The 20,806-nt window shown below is 38.7% G+C and overlaps 2 protein-coding genes, 1 long non-coding RNA gene and 1 pseudogene across 3 annotated transcripts; all 4 read left to right on the top strand.

Moving 5' to 3' along the window:
• Window positions 1-340: 340 nt before the first annotated feature.
• On the top strand, window positions 341-5,484 carry LOC141825903 (exportin-2). The gene is made up of 2 exons (XM_074713171.1): window positions 341-3,281; window positions 5,141-5,484. Exon 1 carries the CDS (start codon window positions 375-377, stop codon window positions 3,279-3,281), a length of 2,907 nt encoding a protein of 968 aa, XP_074569272.1. The 5' UTR covers window positions 341-374; the 3' UTR covers window positions 5,141-5,484.
• A 1,032-nt stretch (window positions 5,485-6,516) lies between these two features.
• LOC141828374 (uncharacterized) lies at window positions 6,517-7,349 on the top strand. The gene has a single exon (XM_074715801.1). The coding sequence runs from the start codon at window positions 6,563-6,565 to the stop codon at window positions 7,154-7,156; it is 594 nt and encodes a 197-aa protein (XP_074571902.1). The 5' UTR covers window positions 6,517-6,562; the 3' UTR covers window positions 7,157-7,349.
• Window positions 7,350-11,898: 4,549 nt separating this feature from the next.
• On the top strand, window positions 11,899-14,500 carry LOC141827962 (uncharacterized). Its single transcript, XR_012601724.1, has 5 exons — window positions 11,899-12,240; window positions 12,319-12,437; window positions 12,511-12,562; window positions 12,767-12,836; window positions 14,139-14,500. It is a non-coding gene; the product is annotated as an uncharacterized LOC141827962 (long non-coding RNA).
• Window positions 14,501-18,468: 3,968 nt separating this feature from the next.
• LOC141827176 (uncharacterized) lies at window positions 18,469-20,309 on the top strand (annotated as a pseudogene).
• The last annotated feature ends 497 nt before the right edge of the window (window positions 20,310-20,806 follow it).

The following is a 20,806-nucleotide window of genomic DNA, read 5'->3' as shown; positions in this document are numbered from 1 at the left end:
TCAAACTTCCGATTAATTTAATTAATATATTCGATTTAATCGATTTTTTTTTCACTTTTAGCTTTCAGATTATAAAAAATAAAATTTAGAATAAAATCTGGTTTTTGGAGTTGGACCGACATTGGGTTGGGTTGGACCGGACCGAAATTGGTACGTCTCAAGGGAGGTAGGGGCATCGGGTCAGCATGCATTCAACGTAGCCGTCCGATCTAGGTTTTGGAACCTTCTCTGCGTCGAAGCCCGTCCCTTGTTCTGTAGACCCTCCTCCCAGTCCCGTATAAAAGCTCTGGCTCGTCAATCCTTGTCTCCGTTTCAAATTCGCATCGAAATTGTTACACATTTGATTCCCTTTCTTTCTTAGCACTCTCTCTCTCATGGACATCCGCCCCGAAACCCTAGCGACGTGGTTCCTGCAATCGCTTTCGCCGGAACCCCAGCCTCGCCGTGCCGCCGAGGCCTCCCTCTCCGACTCCGCGAAGCGGCCCGGATTCGCCACCGCCCTTCTTCAGCTCGTCGCCGCGCCTGCCGTCGAGGACCAAATTCGCCTCGCCGCCGCCGTTCATTTCAAGAACCATCTTCGCTCCCACTGGGCCTCCTCATCCGACGATGCGGGTTTCGCAATATCCGCCCCCGAGAAGGAGCAGATCAAGGCGCACCTAGTCGCCTTGATGCTCAACGCCCCGCCTCGCGTCCAGCCGCAGCTCTCCGAGGCCCTCGCCGCCGTCAGTGCCCACGACTTCCCCCAATCCTGGCCTGCCCTACTTCCAGAGCTCGTCGATTCCCTCCGTAAAGCCGCGGTAGCTGATGACTATCACTCTGTCAACGGCCTACTCGGAGCTGCCACTTCCCTCTTTTCCAAATTCCGAAGCTCATTCGATAACAACGCCCTTCGGCTCGACCTTAAGTACTGCCTCGACGGCTTTGCTGCTCCTCTGCTAGAGATCTTCCTCAAGACCTCCCGGCTCATTTCCTCAAATGTCACGGGCCCTCCTGAGACCCTCCGCCCACTTTTTGAGTCACAACGCCTCTGCTCCGAAATATTCCATTCCCTCAATTCTGTTGAGCTACCCGAGTTCTTCGAGGAGCACATGAACGAGTGGATGAGCGAGTTCCTTGCCTACCTCGGTACTTCTTACTCACCCGCCGTTGAGGCTGAGGGAGCATTAGATGCCCTCAGAGCTTCTATTTGTGAGAACCTTCAGCTCTACATGGAGAAAAATGAGGAGGAGTTCAAGAGCTACCTTGAAAAATTTGCTTTAACCGTGTGTCAGCTGTTGATGACTCCAGGTTCTTCCCCGACCCGTGACCAGCTCACTGTTACATCCATCAAGTTCCTGACGACGGTCAGCACTAGCGTTCACCATTCACTCTTTGGTAGCCCTAATTTCCTCCAAGGTATATGCTCAAGCATCATCTTCCCTAACATCCGGCTTCGAGATGAGGACGAAGAGCTGTTTGATATGAATTACATTGAATATATTAGGAGGGATATTGAAGGCAGCGATATTGATACTAGGAGGCGGATTGCTTGTGAGCTTCTGAAGGGTATAGCCTTGAATTACAGAGAACAAGTTACAACATTAGTGTCAATGCAGATACAGGAGATGCTGAAACTATATGCAGCCAACCCGATAGAAAACTGGAAGGAGAAGGACAATGCAATCTATCTTGTGGTTGCACTTGCTCCAAAGGTGGGCAGCAGTGCTGGGTACCTTGTGGATGTAGAGAGCTTCTTCACATCAGTCATTGTTCCTGAGCTACAAGAACAAGATATAAATGGTTCTCCAATGCTGAAAGCTGGTGCTTTGAAGTTCTTCACGGTTTTCCGTGTGCAAATACCTAAGCCAGCAGTCCTTGCTCTTTTTCCCCATTTGGCGAGGTTCCTTGTGGCCGAATCAAATGTAGTCCATTCATATGCAGCAAATTGCATTGAGAAGCTGTTAATGGTGAAGGACAATGTAACAGTATCTGGTTCAAATGTAGTCAGTCTGACTCCTCGATATACTGCTTCGGATATCAATCCTTTCCTGCCCCAGTTGATGACCAATCTCTTCAGTGCTTTGCAGTTGCCCGAGTCACAGGAAAATTCATATATTATGAAGTGCATCATGAGAGTAATTGGCCGTTGCAATATAAGTAGTAAGGTTGCTGAACATTGTGTTGATCGTTTGGCTTATGTGCTGACAGTGGTATGCAATAATCCAAGGGGCCCAACATTCAACCACTACCTATTCGAGTCTATTGCTGCCCTGATTGGAAGATCCTGCGAGAATGACCAGTTACTTATCCAAGTATTTGAGATGCATTTGTTCCCAATCCTCCAGAAAATTTTAGCTGAAGATGTGGCTGAGTTCTGGCCGTATGCTTTCCAAATATTTTCCCAGCTTGTTGATGTGAGTAAGCCACCTCTTTCTGATCCTTATATGCTGCTATTCAAGATGCTTCTATCTGATGATTCATGGAAGAGATCAGAAAACGTCCCTGCATTAGTTCAACTGCTCCAAGCATATCTGCAGAAGATTCCCAATGTGCTCAACACTGAAGGAAGATTGAAACAGGTCATATTGAAGTCTACTGAGTTGCTTTCAGCTTCTAGGACTGAAGAAATGGGATTTTATGTGCTCAACGCTGTGGTGGAAAATCTTCCTTGTGAAATTATAGCGCCTTACCTTACAGATATATGGAGGCCGATTTTCATCCGCCTACAGAGCAGGCGTGTAGCTAAGTTTGTGAATTCTTTTGTGGTATTTATGTCATTGTTTTTGGTTAAGCATGGTCCCAGTGTGCTTGTGGAGTCCATAGATACTCTTCAAAATGGGTTATTCCTGAATATTCTTCAGACATTTTGGATTCCTAATCTCAAGCTCATTTCAGGAGCCACTGAAAGGAAGCTGGCTATGGTGGCTGCAACAAGGCTGATCTGCGAGTCTTCAATCCTTTCAGATGATAAATACAGTGAATTATGGGGCAGAATGCTCAATAGTATCATCTCTTTGCTGTCTCAACCAGACCAATATGTGGAACTAGAAAATGGTGAGCCAGATCTTCCTGAAACTGGGGGTTACTCAGCAACCTTTGCTCGTCTTCATTATGGTGGGAAGAAGGAATCAGACCCTCTTAAGGAAATAAGGGATCCAAAGGAGTTTTTTGTGACATCAGTATCAAGACTGTCATCCAGTTCTCCTGGTAGGTATGGGCCAGTGATTCAGACATATGTTGATACAGCTAATCAAACTTCGTTACTCCAGCTTTGTGCCACCTACAATTGTATAATTGCTTAGGTAAGAAGTTTTGTTGTGGTTTTTAATTTTATTTGTGTATAGGTTTCTGCAAATGTTGTTTCTTGATATTGTGGACACTATATTCTCTCTTGAAACGTTTTAAATTTTAGGATTGATTTAAGCTATATAAAAATGAATCTTCCTTGGTGCCAGATCATGAGTTTAATCTGCTCATCTATACTCCTAGTTAATTAAGGTAATCTTAGCAGTTAAATTTTTGTTTGCCCCAACTATATAAGGTTATCTTACTAGCAATATTCAGATGAATCGCAACCTTTTTTTATTACATTAATTCCTCCACGCCTTTCACTCTAATTGATTCAACAATTCTAATAACACAATCATTGATCCTCTTGAATAGGTCCATACCTTCTTAACATATCTTCTTTTTTTTTTCGCATTGTCTCATCTCTTGAAGCTACACTTAAGTGTTCTTCACATTGTGGTATTTTCATTTGATTATTTCTAATAACATTAGATATTCATCTTCACATTCTCATCTTTGTTACATTTTATATTACTTCCTAATTGTCTATCATTTTGATAGATAAAGTATCGTTGGTTGTGCCACACTCATAAAATTATGCAAAATTTCCAAAATTCTCTCTATTTTGTTTCTTAATGTAAAACTAAAGGCTATAACTATATGGAAATCATTTGTCACATTCAGTATATATATTTTATCACATCAATCTATGTCCTCTAAAAGCACCACAATAATTGTCTATGGACATTATCATAAATTTTCTATGTTTAAAAAAAAACATATGTAAATCCTTCTTTCTCTATTTTTTTAATTATCTGTCTTTATAAATAAATAACATTTTTGAGTGATTTCTCCAAGACCAAATTTATTTTCAGAAATATTTGGCTCCTTTATTATTCTCCTTGTAGTAACTCCTTTCCTAAAGTTTCATGGTTTGGTTCATTGACTGATTCCTATATAATTCAAACAACATTGTATAGCATTTCCATTCATGTAAATAAATACTTAAAAATCTTCATTCTTGGGTTATTTTCTCATTTCTCAAAGTTTCATTTAATAAGTTGCCACTGACTTGCTATCTCAAGTCATTAGGTACTTGGATGTAACCCATTATGCTACCAGGTCAATCCCCTAAGTGGATGGAAGTAGAACTAAAATCTAAACCAAGTTGAAATAGTTTTATAAATATCCTGACATAATAAGTGATTTTTGGTATTGATAAATGGAATAGCTATAGGATTTAGAAGGATATCACTTCTGTCAGAATTGATATTCCTGATTCATTCATAGCCATTTACAGACTTGAATAACTGTCCTGTCAGAATCAAATATGCTGTTCTTATAGACAGCAAAAAAAGAATCCATAATGATCTACACTTTCTGAAGTCTGCTCTTTGTATGTCTTGCTATTCTATCGAGTAAAATCTCTTTTCTCAAACTTCATTAGTTAAAATTTTCTTATGTGGTTCTTATTGATAAATCACTACCTTTTGCTCTTGATGTCAGCTATTTGTCAACTCAGTTTGGATATCTAATTTATGTATTCCTTTTTAACATGTTTTCTTGCTTATTTGCTTCCTTTTCTGTGGTCGGGGGCTAAAAAATTCTTCCAGAATAGCAAATGAGAATCTTATATTTAGAGAATTGGTGTCACTTTGTTCCTTTACTGATGATACTCATTTGCTAAATTAAGTGCTTCAAATTAAGTCAACACAGATGTGGCTCTCTGAGTGTCTATTCATTATGTTGGTACAAGTTTATTTATTTTGCTAACTTACAATGTTGATCACATGACCTTTTTTAGACCACAAGAATGCTCATCTTCCCATGTTTAGTTGGTCTCATTTTCTGAATCTCTCTTCTTTCTTCTCAGAAACTGGACGAACTGGAGACGACGTGCCATAGTTATTCTCAGAGGATACATTGTACAAATGCACATCTGTCAACTTCCAGAATGACATAGTTGTGGCTGATTAAGCTGCACAATTGGGTTTTGGTACCTGTTTTAAAGCATGTTGCATTGTCTCCAAGGTCATTTTATATTATGGAACTTGAAACAGTGGTGTGTGAATTGTACGTTCAAGAGGATGACTTGCGGTTTTGTTTCCAAGGGCTCTATTTGTTAGGGTTCTTAGGTGTGAAAATACCGCTCATGTTTTGCATACAGAGCATGTTATGTTTTGAACTTGCAATAGTGATGTCTGTTTGAGGCAATCATGTTGCGATTGTCTTTGTTGTTCTCTGAGGTGTGAAGGTCAAACCTATTTCCATGTTTTTTTTTTTTTACAAATTTGGATTATATTTTGAAGAGTTGAAATCCTGATGCTTCATTGAGTGAAGAAAAAAAATGATCTTTTTCTAATATGCCAACCAAAATGTCTTCTTATGGATACAATTTGGTTCTTTATCAGCCTCCTTTTTGACCTCTGTCGATTGGTTATTACATTTAAGATGAATAATAATAATAATAATAATTAGTAATTAATATTAATTGAGATTAGTTTCATCGGATTAATATTTGAGATGGACGATCTTCTCTCTTGATTCATCCACCTTCATATCCAGTGCCCTGAGTTCAAGTGCTGTCTGGCTTTGCATCCACTAGCTTGAAAGACAGACGACCCTACAAACGCTCCAAGACGGTAGTTGTGTGTCTTCTAAAGAAGAAAGCAAAAGAGCTGCAGTGGCAAGTTGCAGTGTTCTTTTAGGACAAAAGGTGTTCAACTTGGTCGCGTCAAACCAACTAGCAAAAGGAGATGTCCTGACCGTGGCTAGGATCGCAAGCGTCGATAGAGCAAAGCAGACTAGCAACCTCATTCCTCCGTCTCACACGACATCGGTCTCACATGTTCGCGTTGATCTAGCTCTTAATGAGAAAGATCACAGCGTTGATATTGAAGTTTGCATTATCCATGTTGGCCTTGACTCGAGCACAAGACTATATACATTCTAAAGATTATGAATTATGCTTCGATAAGAAAGATACTTAAAGATTATGATAACTTGGAATCCATCTTGCCTCCATTAAAAATCATATGGAACCTAACCTAATCCATGTGTTAATTATAAAAGCCTTCATTAAAAAATTGATTAAGGATTAAGAAAAATATGTGAAAAAAAAAGACAAAAGTTTGAGTTGAATAGAAAAGTTGCCTCTTCCTCTACACAAATCAATTTAATTAATTTTGCTTTATTAGCTTTTAAATGAGAGACAACATAAAGGACAAAACCCCACCACAATTTGGGAGAATCAATTTGGGGAAATCGAAGGCAAAATTCCAAATCGGCTTCCGCCATGGCCACTTCTCCTCCGCCGCACCACCGCCAGCGTCGCGGCGGAGGCGGAGGCGGCGGCGGCGGGACCAACCTCGCCTCCTGCCTCCTGGCGACGGCGTTCCTCTTCCTCGTCTCCGCCGCCGCCGCCGTGGCGCTCTTCGTCGTCTTCCGCCCCCGCGAGCCCGAGATCCAGGTCTCGGCCGTCCAGTTCCCCGGCTTCGCCGTCGCCAACGGCACCCTACGCTTCACGTTCAACCAGTACGCCTCCGTCCGCAACCCCAACCGCGCCGCCTTCTCCCACTACGACAGCACCCTCCAGCTCGCCTACGCCGGCAACCAGGTGGGGTTCGCGTTCATTCCCGCGGGGCAGATCGCCGGCGGCCGCACGCAGCACGTCGCCGCCTCCTTCGCCGTCGACGCCCTTCCGCTGCCCGCCGCCACGCCGCCGCCTCCCCCTCCCGGGGCCGTCGCCGCGATCGAGGTCGACTCCAGGATGCGGGTGAAGGGCCGGGTCCGCGTGCTGCGCTTCTTCACGCACCACGTCGAGGCCACCGCCGGATGCCGCGTCGCGGTCTCCGCTGCCGACGGATCTGTGCTGGGAGTCCGCTGCTGATCCATCGCGGCGGAGATCGAGATCTGCTGAAAGCCCAAGTAAAGAAAAGGACGAGCCACTCAGTCCATGAGCAGTGTAACTCGATGGATTTCGATAGCTTTTGTTTGCTAAACCCTTTTGTTGCGTGGAATTGTAACCTAATCCTACTTACGAGTATTCTCTTGATTTAATTTTCTTTTATTCAAGGGCAAAAGTCTAAATACGTATAAAACTTTTGTACCGAATCAAATGAGCGCCTTTATTAATTTTTTATTAAAAAATATCTCATCTTTTATAAAATAATATAATTATCTTTTAATATCATTTTCATTATTATATCATATTTTATTTAAATCGGATGCAGTTATAAAATCATATATATTATATAATTATAATTATGATTTTGTAACTATTACAATTTAGTATCTTACAGTTGTAGCAAGTTATAATTTTGTAGTTATTACAATTGAGTGTTACAGAGTTATAATTTCTTAACTGTTACGATATTAAAAAAATTAAGATAAATTATTTGGAGCCTTCCAAAAGGATTTTAAATGATATTATTTTAGCCTAAAATCGAGTTGTTATGAGTTCTACCCTATAATAAGTTATAGATCTCTAAACGAGTTTTGATTGAATATATTATATATCTCGTGGTTCAATGTGAGTTAAAAGTTATGAGTTTTCAAAGTTTAATATTTAACACTCACATTGTAGCAATTATGTTTCGTAGCTGCTATAACGTGAATATTAAACTTTAAACTTTGAGAGATCATAATTTTTAATTCGGATTGAATCATGCGATGCATAATATATCAAATCGAAGTTCATTCAGATATCTACAACTAATTATGGGTGGAATCTATATCTAATAGTCAAGCAAAAAATATCATTTAAAGTCTTTTCAGAGATCTATATACAATAACATTATTATCTATACAATTTCTATTTTTTTTCCTTTTCTAATTGATAGCTGTCTTTGTTATATTTTCTTTTTGACATGGATTTTCCTAAATGGACTTTGACTATCATGTATTCAATAAAAAATCATTGAACTACTATCCAATATTCTCATCAACTAAAGACCATAATTTTATACAAACAATTCAATCACTCATCCGGTGGAACTTCATAATTTTTCAAGTCTTCTATTAACTCGAGCAGCACCTACAATAATGTTATTGTCTACCTCTAATCTTTCCTATTCATAACTATCTTTGTTATATTTTCCTTTTACTTGGACTCTTTCTGAATGGGTTTGGACTATCATGCAAAATATTTTCCTCTTACTTGGACTCTTTCTGAATGGGTTTGGACTATCATGCATTTAGCAGAGATCCTTAAACTACTACTCAATCCTCATTAACCAAATATCATAATTTTATCCAAACACCCCTTCTTTGACGGAACACCATAATGTTATCCAAATACCCTTTCTCCGACTGAACTCTATAATTTTTCAAGTCTTCCATTGACTCGAATAAAACATACAACAATGTTGTTGTCTACTTTTAATCTTTTCTTTTTTTTTAACTGATAGTTATCTTTTCTATATTTTCCTTTTAACTTGGACTATTCTTGAGTGGATTTAGACTATCATGCATTCATCAAAGGTCATTGAACTACTATCCAATCCTCATTAACTAAATATCATAATTTTATCCAAACACACTTGCTTCGATGAAACTCTATAATTTTTCAAATCTTCTATTGATTTGAGCAACACATACAATAACGTTGCATGTCAACTTCCTAATATACTTGAACTATCATGCATTCAACAACGATAATTGAATTACTACCCGATCCTTATTATTCGGATATCATAATTTTATCCAAACATCTCCTTTGATGGAGCTCTATAATTTTTTAAGTCTTCAACTCGAGCAACACATAAAATGTTAAGTATTAAAGTATTAAATAAATAAATAAAATAATAATAATAAAGGAATGAAATAAATCATTGAATATGAAGTGAGGGAGTTAAATTAAAATTGAATAGGATTCAAATTAAATCCAATGGATAATCACGAAGATAAGAATTACTTTGATTTAAATCGACATTGATTTAAAATTAATTTAATTAAATTATAATCGAATCAAATATAAAATTTAAATCGATTCAATCTATTTAAAATAAATTAAGATATTTTTAAAGAAATCTTCTCTCTCCTCTCGTTCTTTTCCTCTCCGAGCACGCAACACCCCGTGGCCCTCGCCTATGCCGCCTCACCATGCCGCTGCCCTTCCCTTCTCCTTTCTTTTTCTTCCTTCTCCTTCCTTCTTTGTTTCTTCTCCTTTCAGCGGCATCAAACCCAGCAGCCCCCTCCCTCTGCTTCTTCCTCTTCTCCATCAGAGAACAGCAGCACCTATTGCCCTCTTCCAGCATCGCGGCGGCACCTATTGGAGTTCGCCGAAACTACTTGAAGCCACCGGTGAACAGGGGAAAAGGAGTCATATTGCAGCACCTTGCTGCCCTCTTTCAACAGAAGCTAGAGCTGCCCTTTTCCGACCAACAGCCTCTCTGCTTCCCTCTCTTTCTTTTCTCCCTTGTTTCCTTGCTCCTTAGCAGTAAACGTCGGAGCCCATCGAAGCTTGCTGGACACCAACGAAGAGGGGAATCGCAACCTAGTTGCTGCCCTCTTCCAACGAGCAACACATTGTTGTGTTTTCCCATCAACCACATCAACCGAGCAGCACCTTGCTGCATTTTTCCAGCAGCCACAGCAAGCTTCAATTATTGCTCTTTTCCAACAACCACGAGTCTTTCGTTCCCCTTTCCTTGCTGCAACTAACAGCAACCTTAGTTTCTTAGAAAGTATATGTATGTTAATCGATTTGGTATTAGGATGGACAAATAGTTAGATAGTAATGGTTGTCTCATTTAGGAATGTGAAGTGGAATGAGATAATAAGATAAAAAAATAATGATCTATCAGTTTTTTAAGTGTCATAGATAATGTTTAAATTTGATGTTATTATTCTTATTACATAGTATTTTGATTATTTAAGTTATTCTTAGTATTATGTTTATAGATATTAATTCGAGTGAAACATGATGATCTAGTGGTATTTGCTGGCACTCGAAACTTTTGATGTACATAAAAATGAATACATTCTATATTCTTTGACTCATAATTTTTTTTGCATGAATAAATGGATTATATATATTTATATAATTATTTTGAAAAAAATTAAAATGATATTTAAAATAGTAAAATATGATTAAAATAATTAAACCATTGGAGGGTAAATAATTGATATTATTTTTTGTGATTTATATAAGGATTAAGAGGGGATAGAATATTTTAAAAATTAAATAGATATTCTGATTTACTATTCTGTTGATACTTACCTGTCTTTAAATTGTTTAATCTTTTATATTCTAATTGTTGATATTGCATTTTATTGATACTTGTTTTGTACTTGCAAACCTTACGATAATACCATAATGAATGAATAAAATTTATATTAAAAATTGACTTGAGTTGGTTGTTTAGACCAATCAAGAAAACACGGATTGAGAATGTAACAATTAGTAAAAAGAATTAAAGTGAAATAATAAAGATAAGAATGGAAAATACAAGGTAAAAACTATGAGTTTAGCTTTATATCAGAGTATCAGACTGTCCACATGTTTTGTCCGTAGTTTATCAAGTTTTCCACTAGTGAGGACTTTTAGCTCGTATGTTAAAAAACGTATGCGATGATATATTCTGAGGAGGCTTTGAGCCTATATATATATATGACATTATTACACTCTGATAATATTGGCTCCAGTTGATTCATGTTTTAGTGATTTATCAGATTTATACCATCGATAAATATATATACATGTTGATACTCATATAATTATGATATTTATCCATGTTGAGATTATATTATTGATAATATATATATATATATATATATATATATATATATATATATATAATAAATAGCATTGAAAAGTGATCTTAATTGATGATAATAATCGATGATAAAGTTGTGATTTTATATTCCAATATAAAAATATTATATGATTTTAGATTATAAAAACTGAAGATAATGATACATATATATATATTTATGTATAAATGAATAAAAGTAAGAAGAATTTAAAGTTGTAACAAGAAATTATGATACTCTACTTTCTTGGCTTCTTAAATAAGATTAAATACATGCACATCTTTTTTAATTACCCACTTAAGTCATTGGCTAATTGTCTGCATTCTTTGCCCTCTAGTTTTGTGTACACTGATACCTTTTTGATACATATATATTAGTTGGATTCAACTTTATCTAGAGTCACTCAGAGATCTCGACTTATTGATTCCTAATTTATTTTATTTTCTTTTTATTGTATGTATGTTTTAATTTATATGTCGTTTTATATGCATCATTTTATTATCCATGAAATATATGATATATATACAGTTGATGAATTTTTTGATTATTCTATTTGTGTAAGATACCGAAAAATTTTAACATAGATACGAAAAGATTCGTCTCGCGAAGACGAACCAAACGAAATTTGTTTGGACCAAATCGGAGGTCGTTTGACCCCTGAACCAAGCAAACCAAAGTCAAACCGGTTTGCTACAGTACCGGTTCGGGTCAGATTGAGTTCGGGTTTGGGTTCGGCTGATTTAGGCTGGCTCGACCAGATCAGTTGGATTAATGGTTTAAGGTTAATGGATATTGGATATTACCCAACCCGTTAAGCCAAAAACCATCCAATAAGGAATATACAGTACCTCGCGTGTTCCGCCGAGATCCCGATCGCGAGCACTTTCTGCGCTTCCTCTCCCGAACGGCGCTCTGCCTCCGCCTCCGTTGCTTCGTCGCCGACGCAAGAGCAGCCGCGGAGCTGCAACGCCTGAGCTCTGTTCTTCACCGCGACCTCACGGCTGCTGCCAGTCGACGGTGCCGGCCGTTTACCCGATCGCGACTCCCTTTACTCCTCCTCCTTCTTCGTCGATCGCGATTTCCGGTTGCCACTTCCCTTCCTCGGTTGCAGTTGGGTTTGTGCTAGCGTTTCTCGGACGGCGGCGCAGGCTAGGGTTCGGGTTTCTAGCGTTGGAGCTTTGGGCAGTGCCGGCGACGGAGAAGGGGAAAAAGAATCGGGTAAGTGTGAGCTGGATTTGTGGGTTTCGTTTTTGTTGAGCTTAGATTTAGGGTTCATGGCTTTGGATCTTGAATCAGGAACTCATTCGGATTGTTGGCCGATCGGTGCTTGAGGAAGATTCGGTTTCAAGCGAGAGGAAGGAGGAAGAAGAACAGTGAGATCTTCTAAGCTAGGGTTTCCAGGTTCCTGATTTGAGGTAATAACTGGGATTTGGTTTTGGTCGCTTGGTATGGTTCTTCATAGCCTGATGTGGGATTGATCGGTGGCAGGGTTCAAGAAACTTGGATCTAGAGAAAAACTTGGTTGCTGATCAGATCTGGGGTAAGTGAGTTGTTGTTGTTATTAGCTACTTGGTTAGGCTTATTGTTAGCAATGGAATTTGTGGTTTGGATGTTTCGGATTGGATTGGAATTGGATCGAGGAGATGATTTGATTCAGTAAATGTAACTCTAGATGTAATTAGGGTTGCTTTTGGTTTTGTAGTATGTATATTCTGGTATTTATGGACAGTGACTGTAACTGCAGGATTTTGATCGGATTGTGATTGATTGCGGATATTGGATTTTTCGACGTTATACGCAACCTATCTTGGCAGGCGGGTACCTTTCGACTTATCCTCATAGATAGGTCTTTATGATATGTGTAATTGCTAGATATCGGTATGCATGCTTCTGTTCATATTTGTATCTCTTGATACCTTGATCTGTTTTATGCCAGTTATTGTTGTTATCTGATAGGATTAGATACTTATGCACATTATGGATATCAGTTTGTCATTATCTCGAGATCACCTGATACTTGCCATGTTGCTTATCTGATACCTATTGAGTTGATACTACCTGATTCCTGTTCATATGCTTTAGTTTGGTTTTATCTATTTCTGTATCGGTGTTTATGTTAGACTTGAGACTTTACCTCATTCTGATTACTGGAGCATATGACATGGACCTATAGATGGATAGGTGGTGCATGGACCATACTTATGGATATGTAGTTGGATTATGATGCATGGACTAGTGTCATACATCATGCTTGCATATATTGCATACTAACGTGCGGGATTCCATTGTTGTTGAGTCCGACGTCAGTTACATGCGGGCTACCAATCAAAGGGTGTGTGTAATTGCATGCCTAGCGATTACTGGCATCCTGTTCCTATTTTAGTCGAGTCGCTCCTATTATAGCAGCACAGGTGTGAGTCCGGCGCTTGTGTATGATTTACACACACAATCCACTCATGGGTTAGTGGAACCTTTAGATTGGTGCACACTTGCCCTGACAGCAGCTTCCGCTAGGCCACCCGGATAGTGGTTTCGTAGCGTGGTAGCATACAGGGATCCCTCCTCTGTCATTGTGACCAGGAGATGAGAGCTTGCTCGCCCACTTATGATTTGGGTATCAGTATAGGTGTACACCTCGAGGACATACTGTCCACTCGGTCACGCAGGGAGCAGTGACGGCAGAGTGCACAGAGGTCACAGCCCTACCCACGCGACTTCACCACTGTGGATGAGTGATCTGACGGGTTAGATTCCCACGCGACCTCGCCACTAGAGGGGTGACCGGTCTGACTGGCGTCAGGGGTGACCAGGACATGCATTGCACCATGTGCATACTGCACTATTGCATTTGTTTGTGATTGCTGCACTTGTTTGATGCACTTGGATGACATGCATGCATAGGATACCTATTTGATGGTTTGGGGATTATCTTTCACCTTACTATTGTTTATCAGACTCTGGTATGTACAGATCTACTGTTGTTCAGTTTTCTACCTTATTTACCTTCCAGTAGACTGTACAGCATGTTATTACTGTTGATAGCTTTATACACATATCTGCTAGATACCCGCTGAGTTTCTTTTGGAACTCACCCCGTTTACCTGTATCCGTTTCAGGTTGATGCCGTCTGGAGAGCTGCGCTGCTAGTCCCGAACCTTGGTGTTTCGGTTTTATTTACTTTTCTGCAGTCGTGTATTCAGACTTTTTAGACTTCCTGTCATGTTTTCCTTTGGTATCTGTTTTCCGCTGAGTCGACATTTGTTTACATACTCGAGCTGTTTATCGGGTTTCTGACGGATTATATATATATATATATATGCATGCGTGGTTGTGTTTATACAGTAGGATGTGTTGAGTGGCCGTGTGGGTCACAAATATTTCCATTTTGCTTATATAAATCCATAGTCTGTTATGGATTGGCCGTGTGGGCCTTATATATGTGTTTGTATTCAGGGAAAGTCAATTGTTACAGGGGAGATGCTGCCGAAATTTCTGGAAAGCCGTCTCCCGGGGCGTAACAATGTATATATCCAACGGCATCAAACCCAGCAGCCCCTTCCCTCTGCTTTTTCCTCTTCTCCATCAGAGAGCAGCAACACCTATTGATCTCTTTTAGCATCGCGGCGGCACCTATTGGAGTTAGCCGAAGCTACTTGAAGCCACCGGTGAAGAGGGGAAAAGGAGCCAATTGCAGCACCTTGCTGCCCTCTTTCAACAGCTAAGCTGCCCTTTTGCAATCAACAGCTTCTCTATTTCCCTCTCTTTCTTTTCTCCATTGTTCCCTTGCTCCTTAGCGGTTGACGTCAGAGCCCATTGAAGCTTGCTAGATACCAACGAAGAGGGGAATCACAATCTATAGGGAATCCTATGCGATAAACTATAAATTACAGCAGAAAAAGGTCCCCTTTAGCGATCCATGCGAAATTAAGCCTATACAAGTTTAGATATACAAAATCCTATCTAATCGGATATACCTTTGGAGCGTGCTCTTCGCTTATCCCGCTCGTCCAAAGTTTGTCGGATCTCTTGCACGTTCAAATATCCGTGCCTCTATGCTTATCCACACTAACACTTACTTTTGGAGAAAATTTTGATTGTGCTAGCAACTCTTTGGTCTAAGTTTCGATCAAGAAGAAGAGAGGGCAAGAAGATGAACCTCCATTCGAATTTTTGAAAAAAAAATCTCTTTTATACTCAAGCCATAAATGCCAAAGGTTTTTAGATTTTTGATATTCTTTCATCAATACATGATTAATCCTTATTAATCATGCATGATGAATTTAACTTCATCTTCTTCAATACATAATTAATCCACCTTAATCATGCATAATGAATCAAACTTCATTCATCAATTTAGTTTAATTTGAATCTAACTCAAATTCAACCAACTTGAGTCTAACTCAAGTCTCGATCATCCAATGAGCTTAATTGTTCCTTTAGTCAAACTAAAATGAACACATCTCCAAATAGAATATTTTTTGTGTGTGACTCCAATAGGTTCTCGTAACGTTGGCAATATCTCTAAAACTCATTTTAGAAACATAAGTAATGAGTGATATCTAACAATGCATCATTACTACCCAAGTGACAAGAATATCGAGATCTGACATAACCTTCGTGACTATGATAATGTATGACTATATCATTCTATCCTCGATATCTAGATGATCAATGAGGCATATAGACTGTGTCATCCTTTTATCAATCTTTGTGTTTCTTGATCCCAAGTAGACTCACTTAAGCAAATGAGCTCAATATCTTATATTGACTCATTTGAGCATGATCATGCATTTCGTGGTCCTACTCTATTAAGAGGCCTTAAGATATCAATACTGTCATATTGGAAGGATAGATCTCATCTACATCACTCACATCCCTCCATATAATTTATTACATACCCAGTGATCGCCTTTATAATCCACCCTATTACGGGTGACGTTTGACAATACCAAAGTACATAATTCCTTATATAGGAAACCGTAGTGATTTCAGGTCTAAGAATTATTCATATCAATAGTCACATGAAAAAGTTTTTGATACTCATATAACGATCTATGAAACTTTTTCATGGCGGGTCAATTCAGTATACATTCTCTAATGTATACTCATGTCTCGACTCGATATCTCATATCCATGACTTGTGAGATCAAGTCATCCAGTTGACCTACATACTAGTCTCAACACATTAATATCGTTTCTGAATGTTAATTCTTGACTAGAAATAATTAAGAATAGTGTTCTCTACATCATCTCACTATCGACTCAAATAATCGATATGATGTAGATTAGAACTAGCTATCCAAGGACATTATTATACTTAATTATTTGACACAACATAAAGTAAGTATAATAATAAAAAGTCTTGTCTTTATTAATAATAAAATATGATACAAAAGTCCCTAGTCAATCATCATATAATTGACTTTAGAGCTACTACTAATACAACCTAGTTGCTGCCCTTTTCCAACAAACAACACATTGTTGTGCTTTCCCATCAACCACAGCAACTAATCAGCATCTTGCTGTATTTTTCCAGCAGCCACAACAAGCTTCATTATTGCTCTTTTCCAATAGCCATGAGTCTTTAGTTCCCCTTTCCTTGCTGCCCCTTTCGGTGCCACTAATAGCAACCTTAATTAGTTCCTTAGAAGGTATATTCTATGTTAATCGATTTGTAATTAGGATGGATAAATAGTTGGATAATAATGGTTGTCTCATTTAGAAATGTGAAGTGGTACGAGATAGCAAGATAAAAAAAATAATGATCTTTCGACTTCAAGTCGTAGATAATGTTCAATTTTGATGTTATTATTCTTATTAGATATTATTTTGATTATTTAAGTTATTCTTTGTATTATGTTTGTAGATACTAATTCGAGAGGAACACCGTGATATATTGACACTTAAGCTTTTGGTATACATAAAAGTTTTTATGGGCACATTCTATCCTTTGACTTGTGCATTTCATTGTACATGAATAAATAAATTAAATAGATTATATATATTTATATAATTATTTTGAAAAAGGGGATTAAAATGATATTTAAAATAGTGAAATAGGATTAAAATAATTAAATCATTAGAGGATAAATAATTGATATTATTTACTGTTCACATATAGATTCATATGAGGATTAAGATGGTAAAAGATATTTAAAAATTAAATAGATGTTTTGACTTAGTGTTCTGTTGATATCTGTATTTAAATTGCTTGGTCTTTTATATTCTATATTGTTGATATTGTATCTTATTGATACTTATTTTGTACTTGTAAATCTTATAAAGATACCTTAATGAATGAATAAAATTTATATTAAAAGTTGACTTTAGTTGGTCATTTAAACCAATTGAGAAGACACGGATCGAGAATGTAACAATTGCGATAAATGGTAAAAAGAAGTAAAGTGAAATAATAAGGGTGAGAATGAAAATATAAAAAGGTGAAAACTATGAACCTAGCTTTATACTAGAGGACTGAACCACCCACATGTTGATGTGGTAGTGCGGCTGTCCGTGGTCAGTGTTTATCATGTCTTCTACTGGTGAGGGTTTTTAGCTCGTATGTTAGTTAGCGTATGTGATAATATACTCTGAAAAGGTTTTTAACTTATATATGTGACATTATTAAACTCTGATGATATTGAATCCGGTTGATTCACTTTTTAGTGATTTATTAGATTTATACCATCGATAAATATACATGTTGATATTCATATGATTATGATATTTATCTATGTTGAGATTATATTATTGATAATATATATATATCTATTAATTAAATGAAAAGAATTGAAAAGTTATCTTAATTGATGATACTAATCAATGATGAAGTTGAGATTTTATATTTTAATATAAAAATATTATATGATTCAGATAATGATAACGAAAGATAATGATACATATATATTTATATATATATAAATGGAAACTATAAGAAAATTTTAAAATTATAATAAGAAATTATAATACTCTATTTTCTTAGCTTTTTAAATAAAATTAAATTCATACATATCTTTTTTGATTACCCACTTAAGTCATTAACTAATTATCTGTATTCTTTGACCTATAGTTTTGCATGTGCTGATACCTTTTTGATACATATATATTAGTAGAATTCAGCCTTATCTAGAGTCGCTTAGAGTTCTCGACTTATTGATTCCTGATTTATTTTATTTTTCTTTTGTTATCTATTTCTAATCTTTTCTTTTCTAACTAATAACTATCTTTGTTACATTTTCCTCTTGACTTGGATACAAGAGTAGACTTGGACTATCATACATCTAGCAAGAATTATTAGACTACTATCCAATCCTCATTAATCAAAAATCATAATTTTATCCAAACACCCCTTCTCCAAGGGAACTCCATGATTTTTCAAGTCTTTTGTGGACTCGAGCAAGTTACCTATTTTTAATCTCTTTCACAAATTTGGTTGTACTTCTTCAATCTTCATCCACAAGCTAGTATTTACAGTCAAAGCATACTTTGTTGGTTGTTGTTGCTCACTGCCATGCATCACTTGGGGCTTCTCTTCCTCATCCTTGCTTCCTACACCGCTTCCTCTGCTTCAGCAACTAGTCATGGCGAGATCTCCTACGCCAAGCACTGCGGGGACACCGTCCCGGAATCAGAAGCCACCGCCCTCGTCGTCAAGCACTTCGACCACACCTCCTTCCGGAATGGGTATTTCTCCGGTGGCGCCGGCCTCTTTAGCCCGGTGAACACTTCCGCGGCGTTTGCACCGCCCTCCGTCAACTTCCTTACCAAGTCCCTGCACAAGACCAAGAAGAATGGCACCTTCGGGATCCAGGCAGCCATGACGCTCTTTGGCGCCTCCCAGAAACGGAGGCAGCACAGGTGGCGTTTCGATCGCTCGCCCCACGATGTCGCGGACACAGCCACCTTCGAGGACCTCGCCGGCTTCTGGTCCGAATCCACCGGAAAAGTTTGCATGGTCGGCCGTGGTGTTTACAGCGAACGCCGAGGTAGAGATCTTGAAGGAAAATCCCTTTTTAGCTTATTACGCCTCAAATCCCTATCACTTCACCATCTTCCCACAAGCCACCAGTTCATGTTCCGCTGTCAAAATTGATCCTGAAATCGAACCTTTCTTGTATTTTCCTCTCCAATCGGGTGTTTCCAACTGACTGAACCGTTAGGCAAAAGCAGAGCCAGATCTTTTGCCTACAGAATGGTTCCACAAATTTCTACCTTGAGTTCTCCAATTCCAGTAGCTATTCATACGATATGCCTATGATACCTGAGAGGTCCTTGGTTGGTGAAGCATATTGGGATCGCCGGAAGAAGCAGTTCTGTTTGCTAGCTTGTCGTGTGATCAACGCAGATTCACCGGGTCATCCCCATGTGGGTGCCTGCGACGTCGGACTCACTCTGTGGTTCCCGACGGTCATGACACTGAAAGAAAGAAGCGACGTCGTGGGTCGCATCTGGAGCAACAAGGACAAGAAAGATGCGGAGTACTTTGACATGGCCTCCATCTATAGTCTGAACGATGGTCTGAACAGGATCCATGGTCTGAAGTACAAGTACACCGAAGTGGATTCGGTTCGAAATTCTTGTAGCAATGGGATAACACCCTCCACTGAGCCGGATCATCCATATCCAGATTCAAAATCATTCGGCGGCGTGAGATTACAGATAAACCTGAGGGATGCAAAAGGAAAACAGACGTGGGGGAAGCCAATTTCTTGTCAGTAGGAGACTCTGTTTTCGGATATGATTACAGAAGGACGTCAGGCATCAGAAGCTCAGCTGTTTTGGTGGATTCAGCAGAAAGCTCAAATGCTGCTAACACGAGTATCTGGAACGTGGGCTTTGAAATAACCAATCGATGGTATCGTTTTGATGACGACGACGCCGACTTCGAAATAAATGAGCTTGCAGCTGAAGGTGTGTACAACTCTGCAACCGGAAGAATCTGCATGAAAGGATGTCGATACCCGAAGCAGCTAGGCCAGAATGGAACCCTGGACCTACTGTGAAATATCTCAGAAACGTCAACTATCTTCCATGTCAAGAAGCAGCCTCACATTCTACCCTCCGTGTCCATCACAATGCTGCTTGTGCTCGTCCTGGGCTACACGATCCCTCTAGTGCTGAACTTTGAAGCGTTGTTGATCGTGCATCGGACAAGTGTTGAGGATGATATCTTGTGTTTTGTCTTCAAAGTGTTATTCTTCTACGTGGGGATGGTGCATGGACAATATATAGAATCGACCAACATTTACGGAAGTGAAGCATTTTTACACGCGTTCATCATTCCTTGAACTGTTGGCTTCAGTAAAACTTTGGCATCCTTCACATGTCTATCAGTATGAGGACACAATGACAGATTTTACCTTCTGTTTGTTTGTGTGTTATGTTTGACGTGATTTTACCTACTATCTAGGCACTATGTCTCACGCTCAGATAAAAAATACATGTATCGAAAAAAATGTACAAGAAATAGCATGAGAAAAAACAAAGAATATATGCAAAATGCATCTGTTAAAAAAAAAAGGCAAGAAATGATCGGAAAACTATATATGTATATATCCAACGGCATCAAACCCAGCAGCCCCTTCCCTCTGCTTTTTCCTCTTCTCCATCAGAGAGCAGCAACACCTATTGATCTCTTTTAGCATCGCGGCGGCACCTATTGGAGTTAGCCGAAGCTACTTGAAGCCACCGGTGAAGAGGGGAAAAGGAGCCAATTGCAGCACCTTGCTGCCCTCTTTCAACAGCTAAGCTGCCCTTTTGCAATCAACAGCTTCTCTATTTCCCT

The sequence above is a fragment of the Curcuma longa genome, chromosome 4, assembly GCF_044706935.1.
Source record: "Curcuma longa cultivar G26 ecotype Majalengka, Jawa Barat chromosome 4, ITB_CL_G26_1.1, whole genome shotgun sequence".
Taxonomy (NCBI): Eukaryota; Viridiplantae; Streptophyta; class Magnoliopsida; order Zingiberales; family Zingiberaceae; genus Curcuma; species Curcuma longa.
The sequence above is the reverse complement of the archived record's forward strand: the minus strand, read 5'-3'. Positions and strand labels throughout refer to the sequence as shown.